The sequence below is a fragment of the Hylobates moloch genome, unplaced genomic scaffold (genome assembly GCF_009828535.3).
Source record: "Hylobates moloch isolate HMO894 unplaced genomic scaffold, HMol_V3 SCAFFOLD_14, whole genome shotgun sequence".
NCBI classification, from domain to species: domain Eukaryota; kingdom Metazoa; phylum Chordata; class Mammalia; order Primates; family Hylobatidae; genus Hylobates; species Hylobates moloch.
In genome coordinates, this window is record NW_026652289.1 from 29420537 (window position 1) to 29443100 (window position 22564).

The following is a 22564-nucleotide window of genomic DNA, read 5'->3' on the forward strand; positions in this document are numbered from 1 at the left end:
ACAAAACAAAAATGGAAGAAAAAAATATTTAATAAAGAATTACTTTTACCTCCAAACTATCCTTGTAACATGTCAAAAGAAAAACTATATCTAGCCAAGTATTTGTATAACTGAAATAAAAAATACTATTTTAAAATATTTCCTTTGTGTCAGTTTTTCAATAATTAACATATTTTTTCACAGATTAATATGGAAAAATATAATAGTTTAAAAAATGAAATATTATAAAGAAACACAATTTTAAACTCTAGACTCTCCTGCCAATAATTACTGTTTATTACTTAATTCACGTACTTAGATACAAAATAAATCCATTCCACGTCCCAAATGTTAAACGTAAAATTATTTAAAAATTAATGTATACCTTCATGGCAAATCAAATTACACACCTGAAGGTGTCATGATAACTAAGTCTATTTTAAACATTTTTTGAAAATGGCTTTCTAGGAATTTGTTTTTGAGATTAAATATAACATTTTATTTTGAAATGCTATTAGGTTAATAAACATATTCTCAGCTAAAGATTTTATTTATGAAAAATGAAGGAAGTGATAATATTAAAAGTTGTTTTACAACATTAAGTTGTAGTAGTTCGTTAATTAATAAGTAACTAGCACATCTATCTTTTCCTTTATAGCTACTGAGTTTCTTGTTAAGAAGATCTCTCCTGAATGACATTGACATCTGGCTTTCTAGACCTGAGTCACCTCTTTGAGAATTGCTCTGAAACCATGACCTTGTTCCAATTCTCTACTGAGGTTCGCAAAATGTTCCATATATGATCAAACTTTAAAGTGCTTACGAATGTATATTCAAATAAACTTAGAGTAAGATTTAGCAGTCCAATTACCATATTCTTATCTAAGATAAAATAAGATCATGTAGCCTGGTACACTCTATAAAATTACGGTTCTTGCAACCATGATTTCACTTCACTGTTCTCAGGATTCACAAGGGTCCATCAGTAAGTATTTCACTCAAGGCTTTAAATGTTTACATTTTCATTAAAAACAATTTTGACAGAACCTTTTGGCAATATTTTACAAACAGCTAGCTAGCTACAATAACTGCTGTATTTAAAGATTTAAAGTAAAAAAAACAAAAAACAAAAAACAAACCAGTATTTCTTTCTTTCTTTTTTTTTTTTTTTTTTTTTTTTGAGACAGTGTCTCGCTCTGTCGCCCAGGCTGGAGTGCAGTGGCGTGATCTTGGCTCACTACAACCTCCACCTCCCGGGTTCAAGTGATTCTCCTGCCTCAGCCTCCTGAGTAGCTGGGATCACAGTCGCACACACACCAATATTTCTTTAAAAGATATTCCATAAGTAGTATCTGTCACCATTATTGATTTTCTAATTAATCCTTCTAATTTGATAAGTATTTACTATACTAGAATATTAACTTTCTGAATAAGTATGTATTTGAAAACTGACAAGCAAATTATAATATTTAAACATATTTCCAAGTTATATCTCAAATTCCTTTAATGTATGTTAACTGGGAACAACTAATACAGAAGCTATCCAGATAGGTACAAAGTGACAGTTTCATCATTTTAATTCTTATTGCGATAAAAGAATACATTTTGTACTTACATGATTTCATTAAATTATACAAGAATACGAGGTCTCTATTTTAATTTTTCTTTTCCTAGTTAGCTGTGTGACCTTAACAAAGTTACCACATCTCTGTGAAGTCTCATTTCTTTATCTGTAACACTGAAATGCTTTTTTATATCTCACTCTATTGAATTATACAATCATATTATTTTTCTCAAATCAGCACAAATACAAATTCTAATACTACATTTGAATATTCCTATTAAAGAAATAAAATCTTGATTGACATTACTCATAAATTGGAGGTATCGACCAAAGTAAGTTTTCTACATCAATGACTAAAGTGAAATTATCTTATAAATAGCACAATGACTAGGACTTTAAATAATTTGTACTTAAGTACTTAAGATAAATTGTCAAGTAAAACATTAATTTTTCCTTTTGCGTGATAACTTTAAAAATTTTGATAACTATTAATATAAAAATGAAAGTACTGTCCTCTAGAATAGTACTGTCCAATAGAAATTTCTGTGATTATGGAAATGTTCTGTGCTGGCTAAAAATAGAGGCCACTAACCACATGAGGCTACTGAACTACTGAAATGTGGCTGGTGTAACCAATGAACTGAAGTTTGGTTTTAAAAGTTTTAGTTATTTAAGTTGCCAGGTGGCCACTATGTTGGACAGTATAGCTCCAGAATTAAACACTGATCTTCGCTTCTTGTTTTGAAAAAGAAGCATCATTACCTAAGTGGGAGCTTCTTACATTTCATAAAACAAAAAAGAAAGGAAAAATTCAGTATCCCTTTTACTTGGCTGCAATATACACTGCATTGAAAATAAAGCATTTTCTCAAAAAACAATCACTAGTCAAGTTAATGTTAAACAACACGCATTAAGAAATATGTGGAGAAATATATGCCAACTAGTGAATCTAAAATGTAAGTAAAGCAAAATGTATCCTTTCTTAATAACAATTAAAATAATAGTATAATTAAATAAGCAGATATTCCTTTAAGACTATCTTTAATTTAAATAAAAATTAATCCAAAATTTGTTTAAAGTCACAGTACTCAAAAATTTTCTACAGCTACACATTTTAAAGAACCTGAAAGTTCACAAAGACAGACTGCAAACACTATCTCTGACTTGATATCAAGATCAGACTCAGCTTCAAGGGTAGTGTTTGAGAGCTGATAAACGCAGACACTAATGCCAACCTTACAGAGTTTTAAATGGAAAATATATTTTATGTGTGGTATATGGGAAGTCTCTATATCAACTTTGCAATTTTTCTGTAAACTTAAAACTGATCTAAAATAAAACATTTATTAAAAATATAGAGTGTGGGCCGGGCGCGGTGGCTCACGCTTGTAATCCCAGCACTTTGGGAGGCCGAGGCGGGCGAATCACGAGGTCAGGAGATCGAGACCACAGTGAAACCCCGTCCCTACTAAAAATACAAAAAATTAGCCGGGCGTGGTGGCGGGCGCCTGTAGTCCCAGCTACTCGGAGGGGCTGAGGCAGGAGAATGGCGTGAACCCGGGAGGCGGAGCTTGCAGTGAGCCGAGATTGCGCCACTGCACTCCAGCCTGGGCGACAGAGCGAGACTCCGTCTCAAAAAAAAAAAAAATATAGAGTGTGAACAAAATCTTTTCCATGGATGAGGTCACACCTGAATAGAATTAAGTGCAAAAATTATGCTCTTTTCATATTTGTCCACTTTGCCTTACCTTTCTCTTTGAAAATTTTCTAGCCCAATTATGAGATACATAGTTGTTTCCCTGAATTTCCTATAATCCTGATGCCACTCCTGTAGGTGAAAAAAACATTAAAAATGTTCAGAGTAAGATTTTAAAAGTACTATGAAACTGTACAAAAAGTAGTGCACTGTTGTGCTACTATTTGAATTAATAGAAATAAAGAGTTCAAAATGAAGATACATCAGAACTAAAGACTTTACTTTCTGGCACACAAGACTATTTATTAATATAACATTAAATCTAAAAATTATTAGGCATGGATATGAAATTAAACAATAAAGATTTTACTAGCAGATAACAGAAATATAAAGGCATGATAATCAGGTCATCTCAAAAATTCATCAGTATAAAATCATATTATTGAACTATTATTATATCTACATCAACTGATGGAAGAAAATGAAATTATGCTGAGTATAAATCAAGGCTTGGACACTTGATACATAATTTTAAGAAACTAAAAAAAAGTTAGATTTATTTAACCTTTTAACTTCGCAAATGTGTGGTAAATTTGACTTTAAGTGTGTAAGCGAATACTTTATTTACATGAGATCTGGTAAAAGAATAGCTGCAGTTCACATTTCGATGCCCCTCCCCACTCCCAAAACAACTATAGGGCATGTAATAGGACTAAATAATTCCAAGGTGATACCAAAGTCAAGATTTTCTTAGCTTACTTTATAATAATTGACTCAAGAAGAATAACTGAAATTCAGTGTAGGATAAATTGGAAAAAGAATACTGATAACAAAAGTGTTAAGGCTTTTATATAAACATTATAAACAAAAATAAGAAATATAGTCAAGTTATTAGCCAACGATATTCTCCTTGAATATATAAACTTTTTTTTTCTTTTTGGAGAAAGGGTCTCACTCAGTTGCCCAGTCTGCAGAGCAGTGGCACGATCACAGCTAACTGCAGACTTGACCTTCTGGGCTCCAGCAATCCTCCTACCTCTGTCTCCCAAGTAGCCTGAATTACAGGTGCACGCTCCCAGTTCCAGTTAATTATTTAATCTGTTTTGTATAGACAGGGTCTTGCTGTGTTGGCCAGGCTGGTCTCAAATTCCTGGCCTCAAACAACTCCCTGTGCCTTGATTTCCAAAAGTACTGGGATTATAAGCATGAGCCACCACATCCAGTCTTAATTTTAATTTTCAAGACATAATTTTCATGCTACTAGTAGATCTTAATAACAAAAAGGGTAAAACTTGTCCTGCAAGTATGAAGTTAGCTTTTCTGGGGAAGGTATTCAAACTGTCATTCCTTGTTGTCATTAGAATTGCCTTAGAAGTTGTGAGCAGGCAAACTTTTTCTGTAAAAGGCCAGATAACGTTTTAGACTTTGCAAGCCTCATCTTCTTCAGTTACTCAATTCTGTAACTGCAGTGTGAAAGTATCCACAAACAATATGTATACAAATGGCCATGTTCCAATAAAAGTTTATTTACAAAAACAGGTGGTAAGCTGGTCTGCAGGCTATGGTTTACTGAACCCTGAACTTAGAGCAAGACAAAGATATGAGGAATATGCAGAATCTAAAATCAAGTCATTTAAATACTTGTATGATTTAATGGCCCTGCAGTTAGAATATGAGAAGATTTATGAATAAAAATATAATGAGTCCAATCCATTGAAGCAAACTGAAGGACGCATTGCAGAATCAAGTCACAATTAAAAATCAAGTCCCATGAACACGAATCTTGGGGACAAGGGAAGATCTCTCAATCAAGCTGAAGGGCACAGATTTGGAGTCATTATTAGCTAAAAGATGACTTGACTTGCTCCTCAGGGTCAAGAGAAAACAAATTTTGAATTTCTCTGGCTCTAGATTACATATCCTGGTCAAAAATATCTGGTCAGTGAGTGCCCTTATGGATAAATGAATGTCTTTGGGCTTCTACCTATGTTGACTTCTAAACAGCTTTACATAGGAGTCTTTCACAATTGAAATGAACTTTTGCATATGGAATAAAGAAGAAATCAAATTTTATTTATTTCCCAGAACCATTTATTAAAAAGTCTTTCTACTGTTCACTAACTTGCTTGTCAAAGATGGGAGGTGGACTGGGATCTCTGCATTTCCGTAACATTTTTCAGTTGGCTTATCAAGCTCCATAACATCTTGCTAGAATTTTCATATGGCCTGCACTGAATTTATAAAGTATTTGGGGAAAAGCGATATCTATATATTAATAATATCAAGTTTTCCAAATACCATATGCCCATTTATTTAGGTCTTTGTTAATGTCTCCCAATAAGTTTAATAATTTTCCCCACCGAAGTCACACACACCTTTTGTTAAATTTATTTCCATATACTCCATAGTTTCAGATACTATCGTAAATGGTCTCGCTTTTATACTTTATTTTTTTTTACTGGCAAAAGGGAATAAAATTGATATCTGACACAAGTTTGCATGCTGCAAAGCTGTCTTACTAGTTCTAATAAATCAGTTGTAGATTTTATTTGAATTTCAAGGTAAAAAAAAAAACTACAAATAATGATGTCTTTGTTTCTTCTTTTCCAATATTTTACTTTTCGCTTATTTTCGTTGCCTTGTTTTTGACAACAAAAATTTTAAGCTTTCAATGCTCACAATTCTATATATTTGCTGCAGTTTTATTATTTCTTATTTTTGTTTTTAGAGACACTCTTTAGTGAATTAAGGTAGTTACCTTATATGCCAAACTAGCTAAGGTTTTCATCAATAATGAGTGTTTTCTTTCTCTTTCCTCTTCCCTGTTTGTGTAGTGAATTACACTAATTGTTTAGGGAATCTAAAGTACCATAATTAAGTTTGTAAATGGAACTAAATATTAAGCAAAGGCACCCAAGAAAACAACTTAAAGTTTACTAGACTTATAAATTAAAAAGACAATGCGTAAAATTAAATTTAAAAACGTGAATACTAGGTGTATGAATTCATCAATTAAAATAAAGAATATTTTAAAGCCAAAGTTGACAAAAAGAATTTTGTGCACAAAAAAATCCCACAAGCACATGTACAAGTACCTATGTAAGTGCTCTCTCACACACAACACTGTCTCACAATGACAAATATATATCGCATATAGGGACTAAAATGAATCTCTAACTTCCCCAAAATACATCTGATGAATCAAAGTGAAGGAAAAAATATAGCCCACAGGGTACAGTTGCACAGTGTAGTGTAACAGTTAAGAATGTAGATTCTATTAGCCAAGCTGTAAACTTGTGGCTGTGAAAACCTTAGGCAGGTTACTTCACTGCTCTATGCTTTATTTTCTCGTGTGTGTCAAATGGGAATAAGAACACTACCTATCTCACAGTGTTACTGTCTGAATTAAATCAGTTAATATATGTAGAGGGCTTAGACAAATGCCTGGCATATAGTAGGGTCTTGACAAATATTACTTGTTGATATTATGTAACAGCAATTTCTAAGTTGATTTCAAAATTAAAAATGTATTTGTTACTTTGTTTTTAAGCTAGAAAAGTTCATTTAAAAAGTACTTGAGAATTAGTACTGAAACAGAAAACCAAAAATCTTCCTTTTTTGATTTTACACTTTTTGGTCTACATGCTATCATATCATGTTAATCCTAAAATCACATATAAAATTATTAATTACTTGAGCATTGACTTGGAAACTTAATTTTTTACTCATCATTCATAACAAATTCAACTTCTGTTGGGTTGAAATGAAAGGAATATCAGTGAACTACAGAATCCCCAAATCTGTAGTTTAACCTCTAAGAAAGTACATTACCTCATATTGTTCCAAGTTTACTTCTTCAGGTTTTATCATTTCCAGTTTGGCTTGAGCAACTTTCATTATGTTGTGACACCTTAAAAAAAAAAACACATACATATGCGCGTGTGTGTATGTGTGTGTGTATATATATATATTTGTAAATCGAAAGCAAAATCCATAAACACTGAGCAAAAACAGCAGTACTTTTGTATAGAAACAACTCCTAAATAACCTTAAGTGAAAAACATTTTTGGGACCAATGTTGGGGAATTACAAAGAAGACAGCAGCAATAATTCTAATTCAAATTTACTGTGTTGTATTGATATATGGCTTTTAAATTACATTCTAATTAACAGTTTGCATAGGAAGAAAATGAAACTTTTTAAAAATAATGTGCATCTATTAAGCAAGCTCAAGAGACACTGCATCTTCTTTTCCCCCCACATGGTATTATTTATTCTTAAATACTAAAAAGAAAGAGTCTAAAACGTGCCTATCATCTCAGGTAAAAATGGAAACATTCCAGTGGATTTTATGATCAGAATCAGTGATAAAGAAATCCTCACGAAATATATTTATTCACATGTGCATAACTCTATATTTCAAGCACAAGTCAGGTTATCAAAACAGATTAACTAGTTGTAGTCAGATAACTGCAAAAGACTGAAAAGTCAGTGTAATTACTCCATTAATATCTTCTCCAAATTAAACAGCATAGATCCAATGGAACTCAGTACACTGATAGCACAGATAACGAGGGTCACAACAACCCTGTTTCTGAACTCTCTGCAGTCATATGTATCAAAATAAATGATGTCCACACTGCTACTAATACAAATAGTAGTGGCCAACATTCATTGAGCATTCAACCACCTATCAGATATTGTTCACAACTATTTATTTGTATTATGCACAGAATCCTACATTTCACAACACATATTTAATAAGGTAGGATTGATCCAGATGCTTTGCTTCCCCTCATATTCTTTGCTACACACTTTTAACTCAGTATTTTTGAGACACTCATAAAAGGATAATCATTTCAGAATTAAAATTACAATGAACTGCAACAGCATAAATATTTTTGTATATGAAAATAACTTTCAATACTCTAAATTTCACATGGGCCCTAAAATTATTTTCTAGTGTCATTCATTCTAATTAAATTGTGATTTTTAACATTAGTAGTTTTATAGGACTTTCTGAATAATTCTTTATAAAACTACTAATACAATCTAGAGAAAACATTCTCTGGAAATATTCTATAGAATATTTTCTATATTCTACAGAAATTCTACAGAAATTTCTATAGAATATTTTCTCTTTCCAGAGAAAATATTTCTGCGTGAATCTAATTCAACCCTTCCAAGCCTCCTCTTTATGTGAAAGAATGTTTAATTATTTTATCTGCAAGACTAAAAACTTTTCTCCAGTGATTCTCTAATAAGGGTGATTTTGCTCCCCTAGGAGTTATTTGGCAATACCTGGAGATATTTTGGTATGCCACAACTTGGGAGCTGCTACTGTCATCTAACAAAGAGACGAGGGATATTATTAAATATACTACAATCACAGAACAGCACCAACAACAAAGATTTATCTAATTTAAACTGTCTATATAGTACAGAGGTTGAGAAGCCCATTTTTGTTTCTAAAATATTGAGTGTATTAAGTGCAGTGATTACTTGATTCACAATTAAAATTTATTAAAATGATCTAAGTTATTTTCAGTTCAAACTTCAAAAGGCCACAGACTCCAGTAACTAGTTGCATTGAGTTCAAATTTTGTTACGTATTTATTAAAATATGTGCCCATGCATATATAAAATAAATACTCAAAAAATTATCCTGGTAATCTGCAGGAAAAAAAAAAGAACAATTTGAGCATAAGAATTTTATACTTTCAAATTACCTTTCATCAAAACTCAAATTTCTATCTCCAAATTGTTCTAGCAATGTTTTCTCGATAATTTTCTTTGGTGCCTGGTTCTGGATAAAGTAGACCACTACATGATGTAAACGATAATCGGTTTCTGGTGGGGTGTCTTCTTGGGCCAACTTAACCAACCTTGCATATTCCAACTTAATTGCCTGGAAAATGCAATGAAAATGACAATTTTGGTTAATTATTTAAACACCTAAAAATCCTTCAATATTACGAGTTTAATTCTTCTTGCATTTAAATCTTTTCTCTTTTTTTGGCTTTTAAAGTATCACAAACAAGGCAGTACATCTAAGAACACAGTCCCATGTTCCATAGTCTCAAAGAATTTTCTGAATAACTGACCACAAAGGCCCTTCTTTAAAAAAAAAAAAAAAAATGAAGTCTCGCACTGTCTCCCAAGATGGATTGCAGTGGCGCGATCTCGGCTTACTGCAACCTCCACCTCTAAGGTTCAAGCGATTCTCCTGCCTCAGCCTCCCAAGTAGCTGGGATTACAGGCGCCCCCCACCTTGTCCAGCTAAATTTTTTGTATTTTTAGTAGAGATGGAGTTTCACTATGCTGGCCAGGCTGGTCTCAAACTCCTGACCTCATCATCCGCCCGCCTCGGCCTCCCAAAGTGCTGGGATTATAGGCGTGAGCCATGTGCCTGGCCACAAAGGCCCTTCTTTATCCCTTTACTATATAAACATTCTTTTTGCTTCCACACATGAAAGTGGTAAAATAATATGTGTAAACTTACAATGTGAGTAATTCTGTAAAATTTATCAGAGCCTAGTCAAAGTCTATTCACAGACATCGTTAAGATGGAGATGGTAGTTTTCCCATTCTGTTTTACCTTTCTAAGCATCAGTTTGAACACCAAAATTCTAGAGTTGATATATAGCTCCCAACAATACTCAAATCTGAAAGAAAATTGTTCTTAAATGCATAGTTGTATTATTGCAATTAACTTTCAGCTGAATAATTCAGCCCACAAATAAGGAATGCAACATCAAGCCCCGGGGTTATAATTATCACAAAAAGAAGTACTTATTGCTTCAACAGTATGTAAATTTTATTAATGTAAGAATAATAATGATTATATATTATCACTATTATTACCTTGAGGTTTAAACTTAGTTTTTCTTTATAAACAAAAACATCCCATAATGTACAAATAACAATGGGAAATAACAAATACTAATGCATGTTTTAATACACAAGCAAAATCTAGAAAATATCTGACCATACAGAAATATGTAGACTTACACATATTGTACATATTGCTATGTACAAGAGGACCACATGATTAAGATAAAGCTTTTTATATTCATTTATATTATACTTATATGTGAACTCTAGCTCTAATAAGCATAAACATTTTGGGCTTCAGGCAAGGTTACAAAGAACCCATTCAACTAAAAAGGTTTTTTAATTTAAAAAATGCATGCCTTTCTTAAGTAATTCTTTGACATCTAGATGTTATAATCTATATGGTTGTATTTTACAGACGGGAGAAAAAATAATGAAATATTCTAGTTATGTAATATACTTCATTAAAAGGAAGGCTAATATGTTCTTTCTATGCAGCATAAAATTATAAATAGAATAAGAGAACAAATTATTCTAAAATACTTTTCCCTTGAAAAAACTGACTTTTTTTTTGAGGATATATATGTCATTCCAAACTCTTATGTGACTAAATAACAGCCATAAATATCAACTGTATTTTAATGATACAGTTTAAGATTATCAACGCTTACTGTGTGCCTAGTTAGCACACATAAGCTTCGCTTAGAACTCATTAAAAATCTTCCTATTATCCAAATTTGGAAAAAAAAAAAAAACGGGGGGGAGGGGGGAGAACATATGTAATAATCAAAGTATACCGAATTTGAGAATAAATCTAAAACATTAACAATTCAATTACTGTTCTTGTTGATATGAACCTTAGACAATGATTCTCACAGGCTACAGGTTGAGTATCCCTAATCTGAAATACCTGGGACCAGAAGTATTTCCAATTTTAGATTTTTTTCAGATTTTGGAATGTTTGCATTATGCTGGTTGAGCATTCCGAATCCAAAAATCCAAAATCCACGATACTCCAATAAACATTTCCTTTGAGTATCATGTTGGCACTCAAAATGTTTTGGATTTTGTAATATTTCAGATTTTGAATTCTGGATTTGGGTCCTTTGAGTATCATGTTGGCACTCAAAATGTTTTGGATTTTGCAATATTTCAGATTTTGAATTCTGGATTTGGGATGCTCAACCTGTAATAGACTTTTAGAATATTCAAATATTTCATATATCATACTTTAGTCCAAAATAGCATGACCAAAATAAAACAAATTTGTACTGAGTCTCTTAAAATATTATTGTAGGTATACATGCACGGAATGATTCCACTAAATGGTCATCATTCCCCTACCTACTTTCAAAATAGAAGCTGTTTTAATAAATAGCAGATTTCTATTATACAACTGAAATATATAACCTCTTACACTCTAAGATTATATGTTCACCTCTTGATTTTGCTGAATTTAAGACTCTCCTAATTTTCAAAAGCAAATTGCCAAAGTCACAGTATTTTTCAATATATAGGTGTTTAAACCAGCAGAGGTAGAAAGACGCTTCTGAATTTCTAGGAACTGTTTTTCAATCACACAAGAAAACATTTTTACCACCATAAATGCATTTCTTAACTATTTTTTATACACTTCCTTCTTAAGAAATCACCTTCTAAATTTCTAGAAGCTGTTTTTCAAACATACAAAAAAACATTTTTACTAGCATAAATGCATTCCTTAACTATTTTTTATACACTTCCTTAAGAAATTTTTGGCTTTTAAAATATACTGGAATCATATTTATTCAAATTCACAACAGATGTTCCATGCTAGTATATTTAGCAGAGTTCTACACAATCTGCCATTATGAGTAAATTAACATTATGTTATAGTTGTCTCATACTACCTCCTCAGAATCCTGTTCTAGAATTGTATTTGCCCATATTTTTTGGCGGTCTATGCTAATTATTTTAAGTTAATTATCACAGACGCTGCAATGAAATCACCACGCATTTGCAAAATGAAATGTGATACTAGTCATTAGATGACAGAACTGCTATTTAATTTTTTTTTTAACTTTTTCACTAGACCTTTAATCAGGCTTAATGCCATTTATTCAATCTTATTTCCTATCACCCTGCAACAAGGATCTCCCTTCTATCTAGGTTAGGGTTGTCTCCTCACAAATGCACACATGCCTTTGTTTCTTAAGTTCTCCATATGTGTGATATCCTTTCTTATTCATTCCCCATCTACCTACAGATGACCCATCAGTAAAATTAGTTTAAGTCACGCTTTTGAGACCTTGTTCAGTTCTAAAGATGCATATAATTTCTACCTAGACTTTTTTCTACTTTTCTAAATAATATTATAAAACCATATTCTAAATTTATAACTTCTTATGGACTTAATTTTTTATGTAAACTCTCTCTCTATATATATATGAGAATACCAAATATATATATATATATATATATGTGAGTGTATATAGATATATGAGGACACCAAAAATATAAACATTGATATTCCAGAGGCAGTTAAATCTAATGGGAAACTGATGAGATTAAAATTCAAAAAGCTAGATACATCATTTATAATTGTGACATAGAATAAGGCACATAATCTTCTAAGTCTGATTGCTCTTATCTCTAAAATAAAGTTGGTTAAGAGAGTTTATGTGTATTTTAAAATGCTTATGGGCTATTTTTTTAAAAACTGACAGTGCCAAGAAATGAAGAAAACTTACTTCAAATTCCAGAGGACTGAAATAATATTGGCCATATTCTCTGACCACACTCGTAATACAAATAGGAATTATAAACAGAGATATCTTCAAAGCTAAACACTGAGAAAATTTAAAATATGGCTCTGAATTATTCTTGAGCCAAAGAAATAAAAAACTATACTAATATGGGAATATCAGATATCAAAACCTATTGGGCTGTTAGTCAAAAAAAATTTCCAGGCAGGCGCAGTGGCTCACACCTGTAATCCCAGCACTTTGGGAGGCCAAGATGGGCAGATCACCTGAAGTCAGGAGTTCGAGACCAGCCTGGCCAACACAGTGAAACCTTGTCTCTACTAAAAAATAGGAAAGATTAGCCGGGTGTGGTGGTGGGTGCCTGTAATCCCAGCTACTCAGGAGGCTGAGGCAGGAGAATTGCTTGAACTCAGGAGGCAGAGGCTGTGGTGAGCTGAGATCATGCCACTGCACTCCAGCCTGGGCAACAGTGTGAGACTCCATCTCAAACAAACAAACAAATAAAGTTAGCTGGGTATGGTGGTGGGAACCTGTAATCCCAGCTACTTGGGAGGCTGAGGCAGGAGAATCACTTGAACCCGGGAGGAAAAGGTTGCAGTGAGCCGATACTGTGCCATTGCATTCTAGCCTAGGTGACAGAGCGAGACAGAGATATAATATTATATATTTTACATATATATTTTTTATATAATTATATATTATATATTATCTATTTTATATATATTATATATCTCTATATAGACAGAGATATATTATATATTAATATATAATATATAAAAAAGAGATATATATATTATATATCCAATTTAATATATCCAATATAAATATATCCAATTTAATATATATTAAATATATATTTAATATATCCAATATATCCAATTTAAATATAGAGAACATTTCAAGAATTTAGAAAAATAAAATATAAAGTAGGAGAAATAAAATATAATGTAACAATTTGATAGTCAAAGGCTTTTTCTTTTAAAATGTTGGATGGAAGACCAAAAAGGGGAAGAAAACTCATTGGTAGAAATAAGAAAGGTGATAATACAGAATAAAATGTTTTAAAATTTCTTGAAGAATAACACATATAACTTTGTCAATAAACTACAGTATCCCAACAGATAATAATCTAGAAAAATATAAACTACCAGAACTGCTTTCAGAGGCAGAAAAACTGAACAGACTGTAAAACTTAAAAGTTTGCCCTAGAAATCTGGTAACAGGAAAGATATCAAGCCCACAATGTTTTAGAGCCGGGCTGTTATGTCAAATCTTCAAGGACCAGATAATTTCTGTGATATCTAAATTGCCACAGAGCCGGAAAAACAAGAGAAAGCAGCCGGGCACAGTGGCTCACGCCTGTAATCCCAGAGCTTTGAGAGGCCGAGATGGGCAGATCACGAGGTCAGAAGATTGAGACCATCCTGGCTAACACGATGAAACCCCATCTCTACTAAAAATACAAAAAAAATTAGCCAGGCATGGTGGCGGGGGCCTGTAGTCCCAACTACTCCGGAGGCTGAGGCAGGAGAATGGCGTGAACCCGGGAGGTGGAGCTTGCAGTAAGCCGAGATCGTGCCACCGCACTCCAGCTTGGGCGACAGAGCGAGACTCCGTCTCAAAACAAACAAACAAACAAACAAAACAAAAAACAAAAAAACAAGAGAAAGCCTCCTTAATGGTTATAAAAGGCTGTATAATATAGATATATTATATATATATAATTTGTATATCCAAAACTGACAAATATAAAGAAAGAAACTATAGATCAATTTTGTCTATGTACCCAGATGCCAACACCCACACCCACTTTCGGTAAACAGTGTGGCGTACAAAAAATATATGATAACAAAAAGGGTTTACAATAATTTTTGTAAACGTAGATCAAAGTTAACACCTTTACAAGTATTAAGAATTAAGGGTTTACAAGTATTAAGAAGGAGAAATGTGTTCAGCATCTCAATAGGTATATTATAAAATTTCTAAATTTCAATACCAATCAGTTTAGTTGGAAACCCTTATCTACTTATTTGAGAGTATTTTAAAATTCATAAAGCGGAACCAAAACTACACATTATACATAATAATAAAACAATGGAGACATACTCATTAAAATGAGAAACTAGACAAAGGCACCTACTACCATTATTTCAATATTGAGAATATGTTATAAAAATTTCTGATCACTGCAATAAAACCAGAAATGAAATAAGAAATAAAGATATAGAAAGTAATTTTTGGGAGACAGTTTGCTGAAATAATCAAGAAAATAAAATGAAAAACCATTAGAAAACAAAGAGTTCAATAAAGTTAACTAAATACAACATAAACATGTTAAATTAATTAATTATCCCATTACCTACCCCTTCAATAACCTGGTTAAAAAAAAAAGTGGAAGTAAATGACCCTATTCATAAAGGTAAAAAAAATTATCTAGGAATAAATTAAACAAAAGGACATAAGACTATTATGAAATAAAATTATAAAACCTTACTAAAGAATACAACAAAAGACAATGAAAGTGAAAAGGCGTATCATGTTCCTTTTGGGCAAGACTCAAAATACTAAAAAAAAAAATTATCTGCTTCATGTTAAATTAACACATAAATATAATTCTAAAAGGATTTGGAAAGGAAGTAGCAATTGATTTTAAAAATCATCAGAAGAAAAATGAGGCTTGCCAAACTTCCTGTTTATAAAAGAACAAAAATTACTAAGTGTTCTTCTAACAAAATGTGAAAGTGTATTACAAACGATCTACAATAAGATCATTTGTATTCAGTGAATTGTACAAAAACAGAAAATTAGATCAGTGGAATACAGAGACCCAGTTAGAGCTACTTATAAGTAGGGATTTAGTATATGATTAAGTATAAATCCCTGATAAGGGATTTAGTATAGGTATGATTTAGTATATGTGTCAAGTCAGCGTGAAAAGGAGGCATTAGTCAGTATTTTATGTTTAGACTATCTGGATATTTTACTATTCAGAGAAAGCTAAAATCTTCTCTTGTAATCAAAACAAAAAGTATTATAAAACCATGAAAGTAGTAGAATTAAAATTTTGCATAATTTTTTAAGTGATCGCAGGCCCGAATCTATAAAAAAAGTTGCTGTATTTTATAAGATCTAAAAAATTGTGTAAACTAAGACACAAAAATAAATTTAAAAAATTATAAACCACAAAATTTGCAAATTATAGATGAATCAATTGTCTTAGAAAATCAAATGTTCATTTAACTAAAAAAACTCAACGTAATAAACATATAAAGAGGAATGACAGTCAACATAAATACCAATTGCCAAAATATTTATGAAAAAAACTGACCCTCACAAAGATCAAAGAAATACATTTTGAAATATGAGATTACATTTTTAATGTTTTTTTAGACAAATATCAATAGTAGAATAAATCAATATAACTATATGTAGGCAATTTGATAATACTGGTATTTAAAATTTGCAAGCATTTTGACTTGTCAACTCTGCCATGTTCACATAAGTGTTCAATAATATATGCACAAAAATGTTCACGATATTGAAAATAACTCAAATATTCAACAACAACAACGCTGATAAATTTAATAAGACTAGGTAACAACTTAGGTGTTCTTTATGTGACAGACACTGCCTTATGAGTTCCATGTGAATTATCTCATTTAATTCTCAAGATAACTCCTCACACAAGTGAATAAACTGGTTCTGATAATTTAATAAACTGCCTGAGGTCACAATTACTAATGATAATGCTAGGATTTAAACCCAGGACTTGACTATGGAGACCTTGCTGGTAACAGCTAGCAGGAGACAGAGTTTCCTAAATTAGAGTATGAGTAACTTATCAGTGTGCTGACATATTGCTCCCATCAGCCTCTATTGTGGGTGGAAATGTATTAACTTTCTTCAAATTTGTTGTAACATGAACACCCTATTCTAGGAGAATATTTAAATAAATTTTGATAAACTCTAGGAAACAAAGGAAAAATACTCAGATAAATCTACAAATCCTGATATGAATAATTACATATACATGAAAAATAAACTCAAGAAAAAGAAGCAAATAGAAAGAGTATACTTCTACTTTTATTTAAATTATAAATATAGGATGAATGCCTGAATGTAAGTCAGTCTCATCTATCTCTCTAGGATATACAAGAAACAATGAATAGATGCTCACTGTGGAGTGAGAATTAGGAAGTGAGAGAAAAACACTTACATTCTACATTTTGGATTATGTATTACTAGTTTATACGTCACTTTTTCTAAGAAGCCCTCTAGATACTAGCTCTGTTCTCTCATTTTATGTTCTTTTTCCACATTAAACTGGTTCTTTATCATACTAATAACTCTAATTAATGTTTCTTTCCCTAGCAGAAAATGAGTAAATGACCCTATTCATAAAGGCAAAAAAAAAATTATCTAGGAATAAATTAAACAAAAGGACATAAGACTGTTATGAAATAAAATTATAAAACCTTACTAAAGAATACAACAGAAGACAATAAAACATAGGAACTCAGTCCATCATTATCCCAGCTACATTCCTGGATTCAGGACCATGCCCTGCATATAAAAAGGCAATACCTTTTTAGTATGTCCATCAACAGAAGGATAGAAAAACATTATAGTTATACAACAAAATACCATGAGAGGGAAGAAATGACAACTGTATAACAGGGATGAAGCTCCAAACACACTGTTGAGTAAAAGCAGACAGACAAAAAAGGACCTAGAGTAAAAGATGCCAAGTGTATAAAGGCCAACAAGAAAACTAACGTATGTTGTTGGAAGTCCAGATAATGGCTACTTTTGGGTATGGACAGACTGTAGTGATGGGAAGGAGGAAAAAAGGTACTTCTGGAATACTCCTGATGTTCTACCTCTTGGCCTAGTTGGTGGTCACATGGGTAAACACACACTGTGATAACCCAGAGTTGGAAGTACAAGTCTGAGAGCCTAAAGGCAGGATGTGTAACTGACTTGAAAGATGTGGCACTTAAAACTCAGGCTACAAATGTACACAGCCAAGAGGAAAAGAGTCTTCTTTGGCTAAGCATGGAAGTGTTGGACCGCTGACTTGAATTTAACAAGATGCATGGAGAAGTATATTTTTTGCATTGACGACTTAGGCCTGCGTATACCTTTAGGGAACAAGATTTCATTAATACCATGTTGATAAATATTTCTTCCCCTTCACATTCCTTAAAAGGCCATGTAAACAAGGAAAGTATCACATACACAAAAAAATTCAATGCGTTGTCCTTTTCAGCATGTTTTATATTCTAATAAACATTTTTATATCTATTGAATAAACAAAGTGATTAAGAGACATTTCAAAAGCAAAAAAGGGTGATAAAGTTATGTCAAGTGGGGACACCATTATTATAAAGCAATGAAACAACTATTAAGAAAAAATTTTTATAATACCAAAATATTACTTCAATAAAACTCTAAGGGTACTTTGATACCGACAAAATATTTACAAAAAAAGAAATTTTAATGTCTTTTAAAATAAATGAAAAAACTTCACACTAATCCCATAACTGTAATTATAATATGACCCTCCCACCTCTACACATACATACAAGCAACCAGTACTTTGAAAATATTTTGTTTTTATCTTCTGGCTTTTATTTTTGCTTATCTTAGAAACTTTGTATTGCTTTCTTCTGAATTTCATTTTTACACAACAGAATCTTCTCTCTGTAAGCCACTGTTATTTGGGGATTTTCTATAGTAGAAACTAGTCTTAACCATTAAAGTCAATTTGAAGAAGGACTCAAGTTAGTGTAGTGTAGCCCAGTCTCATCCTCTTGCATTTTTTTTCCAGATCAACTTTGCCTATTAACTTTTTCATACCGCATTCTTATAGGGTAGACTTTCATGTGGGATGATGGCCTGTGGTTGAAAGAGTTCCTATGACTGGGTTGGTAACCTCCTAATTCGGAGGTTAAACTTTAGCAAGTCCACTTACTCAGACCTAAGTTTCTTATAACAAGGCTGATAGTGGCATCACTATTCTTATCACTAGCAAACATTTAGAGTATTAAAAAGTTGGTCTAATCATAATACATAAGGAAATCCATATTCAGAAGTACCTAAACAGGGGCAGAGTTAAAAAGCTTTCTTTCATAGCCAAAAAGCTAATGTAAAATAGACCCGACCAAGATTTTTTTAGGACGTGCCAGGACAGAAGAGGTATCAAAAAAAACAAAAACACAGCTGGGCGTGGTGGCTCATGTCTGCAAGCCCAGCACTTTGGGAGGCCGAGGAGGGCAGATCACAAGATCAGGAGTTTGAGGCCAGCCTGGCCAATATGGTGAAACCCCATCTCCACTAAAAATACAAAAATTAGCTGGGAGTGGTGGCAGGCCCCTGTAGTCTCAGCTACTCAGGAGGCTGAGGCAGGAGAATTGCTTGAACCTGGGAGGCGGAGGTTGCAGTGAGCCAAGATCGCACCACTGCACTCCAGCCTGGGCGACAGAGTGAGACTTTGCCTCAAACAAAACAAAACAAAACAAAACAAAACAAAACAAAACAAAACAAAACAACTTTTCCCTCAATCTATAATACACTAAACACGAAAAAGAACAAAAATTTAAACATACTATATCTAATTGTGGGGAAATAGGAAGACAGAAGCAGCAACCATATGTTAGATTCTATGGTGTGTACATATTTTATGAATTAATACTTAACGTTGATGATGATTAGAATAAATCAAAAAAAGGTAGCATATTTAAACATGCCAATAACTGTGGAATGAACCAAGAAAATGTGTTAAAAGATCTACCCTGCAAGAAGGCACTAGGCTCGTATGATCTTACGAGTGAATTCTAACTAACAGAACAGATCATTCCGAAGATAACACGGTGAAGTACTAAAAAAACAGGAAAGCTCTCAAACTCATTTACCAAAGCTAACATAACCCTAATTGCAAACTTGATGAAGACAGCACAAAAAAGAAAAACATCAAATTCATTTAATACAGAATGCAGAAAGCCCAAATAAAATGCTAACGAGTTAAACAGTAAGCATTTGAATTTACAAAATAAAAATTTACTAAGAAAAGTATTTTAAGTAAATAGTGGGAAAATTTATATAACTTTGTGTAAGAGTAGATCTTTTAATATGGCAAAAAAAATCCATAAAGTAGGAAAATGAATATACTATTTTAAAACCTGTTTAAGAAAAAAGGTACTCTAAACTAATTCAAATAGAAATGGTAGACTGGGAGAAAATATAGGACACATGTCCATAAAGAGGGTAAGATATAAGAAATGAGAATACATCTATAGCATGGAATACTGTGTGTGTGTACACGTGTGCGTGTGTGTACGTGTGCATGTGTACACGTGTATGCGTGTGTGTACGTGTGTGTACACACACGTGTACACATGTGTATGTGTGTATGCAGACAGCTAGTAAAGATAATGTGATATTGTCTAAACTTTAAGCCCACAATAGATTTCTGAGTGATATGTTACAAAATATTATGAACAGTAAAATCTACATTAAAAAAATTTTAAGTCTCTGTATATGTGCATTGTTATAAACAAAAAGAAAAAACAAGATACACAGTGCTAAGAATGGCTACAATAGGGCCATGGCAGTGGCAGAGACTGTCATTGTTAGTTTTACTTTAGACACCTCTATATTACTGAATACAACTGCATTTTGTATATATTACTTTCATTTTTCACATGAAAAAATTTTTAAGGCGACATATTATCAGCTAGAGTTGTCCAAATGCTTCTACCTTTACCAAAAACATGCATTAATTAGAAACAACTTGATGTATGTTTACATAGAGGGGTTACACTCATATCACAGATAGGTGAAAATGTACACAAACTTCAGAAATTTTATAAACATATACACACACTAAAGACATAAAAAGGTAGAAAGAGGGTTTTATGATAGTAATTATTAGGTTAAGCCAAATGAAACTGTTAATTTTGTTACTCCAAAATGGTACTGACAATTTCTAACAAATGAGTTAAAAAAATTATATTAGCAAATAAAGGTCCTTGACACAGATATGGCACATTCATTTTTCTCATTTTTCATCTCCGACTATATGTAGACCAGAACTGGACACATAAGATAAGCTTTGTGATAATACTAACAACAATAACAGCTAAATTCTGAGCATTTACTATCAACCAGATACTACTTTAAAAGCATAACATTGACAGAATTTATTTAAAGCTCACAGTGACTCAATAAATTAGTTATTTAACACCTCAGGAAACTGAGATACAAAGATTGAATAATTTGCCCAAAATCAAAGCTACAAAGCAGTCGGCCCAGGCAGTCTGGCTGCTAATATCAACATATAAACTACTTCCTTCCTAATGTACATTCCCCCTATTCTTGTGTTTTTCCAGCAGAAAAAAAAGCAGGAAAGGGAGTATGATGATAGTAAGGAGAATGGTTAGAGAAACAGAAATTCTGTAGTAATTATTTTTAACATCTGACAAAGAGCACAATTTCCTTATGCTATGAGTAAAAAGTCAAACTTGACTCAAAAATCTCCAAAGCAACTTGGAAATTTTTACCTCAGATTCACCGAAGTTTATTTACCACAGTATTTAGATTATGCGCTGAGAGTTGCAATATAACATAACTTATTTAAGAAAATGCTCTGTCCCTCTTCCACAAACTTGATTCTTGCCCATGCTTTCTTGCTGTACTATCAAAATCATAAAGCAAACCAATAAAGAAAAATATATGAAATACAGAAAATATACAAAGGAAAGGATGCAAAGGGAATCACCAGAATGATGGTGAAAGGAGATCTCAAGTTATTAGTTATGGATCAGGAGAAAAGAAAAACCAATACAGATTGGGGCAGGTCATAAAGCTCCAGAATAGATGTCCCAAGAAGATAAAACTGGTAAAGGCAGAATGAGAGGAGATTTAAACAAGCAGTGGACAGCTTTGAACTAAATCAGTAATACACATAAACTAAGCAAACCAAAAAACAAAACAACTAAGTTTAAGGAAAACAAAAGTTGAGGGAAAAACAGAAAGTAGTAATATTTATAACTCAATCATATATAGCATACATAGTAATATTACAAATGCAGAATTCTGATATAATTAAAATTACAAGATTTTACGTGTGTGTGTGTGTGTATGGGGGATGGGAGCTGTGTCTCTCAGCGTTATGTGAAGCAGCAAAAGAAAGAGCGCTCATCATTCATATTCCATAGAAGCAAATTCAACAGGTAATGTGTAAACTGTGAATAAAAAACCCAAATATTCGGGAGTGGAGCCAAGATGGCTGAATAGGAACAGCTACGGTCTACAGCTCCCAGCCTGAGCCACACAGAAGACAGGTGATTTCTGCATTTCCGTTTGAAGTACCGGGTTCATCTCACTAGGGAGTGCCAAATGTGGGTGCAGGACAGTCGGTGCAGCGCACTGTGCACGAGCTGAAGCAGGGCAAGGCATTGCCTCATTCAGGAAGCGCAAGGGGTCAGGGAGTTCCCTTTCCTAGTCAAAGAAAGGGGTAACAGACGGCATCTGGAAAATTGGGTCAGTCCCACCCTAATACTGCGCTTTTCCAACGGGCTTGGAAAACGGCACACCAGGAGATTGTGCCCCGCACCTGGCTCAGAGGGTCCTATGCCCACAGAGTCTCGCTGATTACTAGCACAGCAGTCTGAGATCAAACTGCAAGGCTGCAGCGAGGCTGGGGGAGGGGTGCCCGCCATTGCCCAGGCTTGCTTAGGTAAACAA

General features: G+C 32.8%; 1 protein-coding gene across 6 annotated transcripts in view; it reads right to left on the bottom strand.

Moving 5' to 3' along the window:
* The window catches only part of USP25 (ubiquitin specific peptidase 25), a 163428-nt gene that overhangs the window by 11981 nt on the left and 128883 nt on the right, over nucleotides 1-22564 (bottom strand). For 5 of the 6 annotated variants that reach the window (XM_032176136.2, XM_032176135.2, XM_058427103.1 and 2 more), the window contains 3 exons: nucleotides 8969-9147; nucleotides 7071-7149; nucleotides 3292-3371 (listed from right to left, as the gene is read on the bottom strand). In XM_032176136.2, the coding sequence (XP_032032027.1) occupies nucleotides 3292-3371; nucleotides 7071-7149; nucleotides 8969-9147 (338 nt within the window). Of the gene's footprint in view, nucleotides 1-3291; nucleotides 3372-5361; nucleotides 5471-7070; nucleotides 7150-8968; nucleotides 9148-22564 lie in introns of those variants that run through there. The other variant, XM_058427102.1, reaches the window with a different exon arrangement.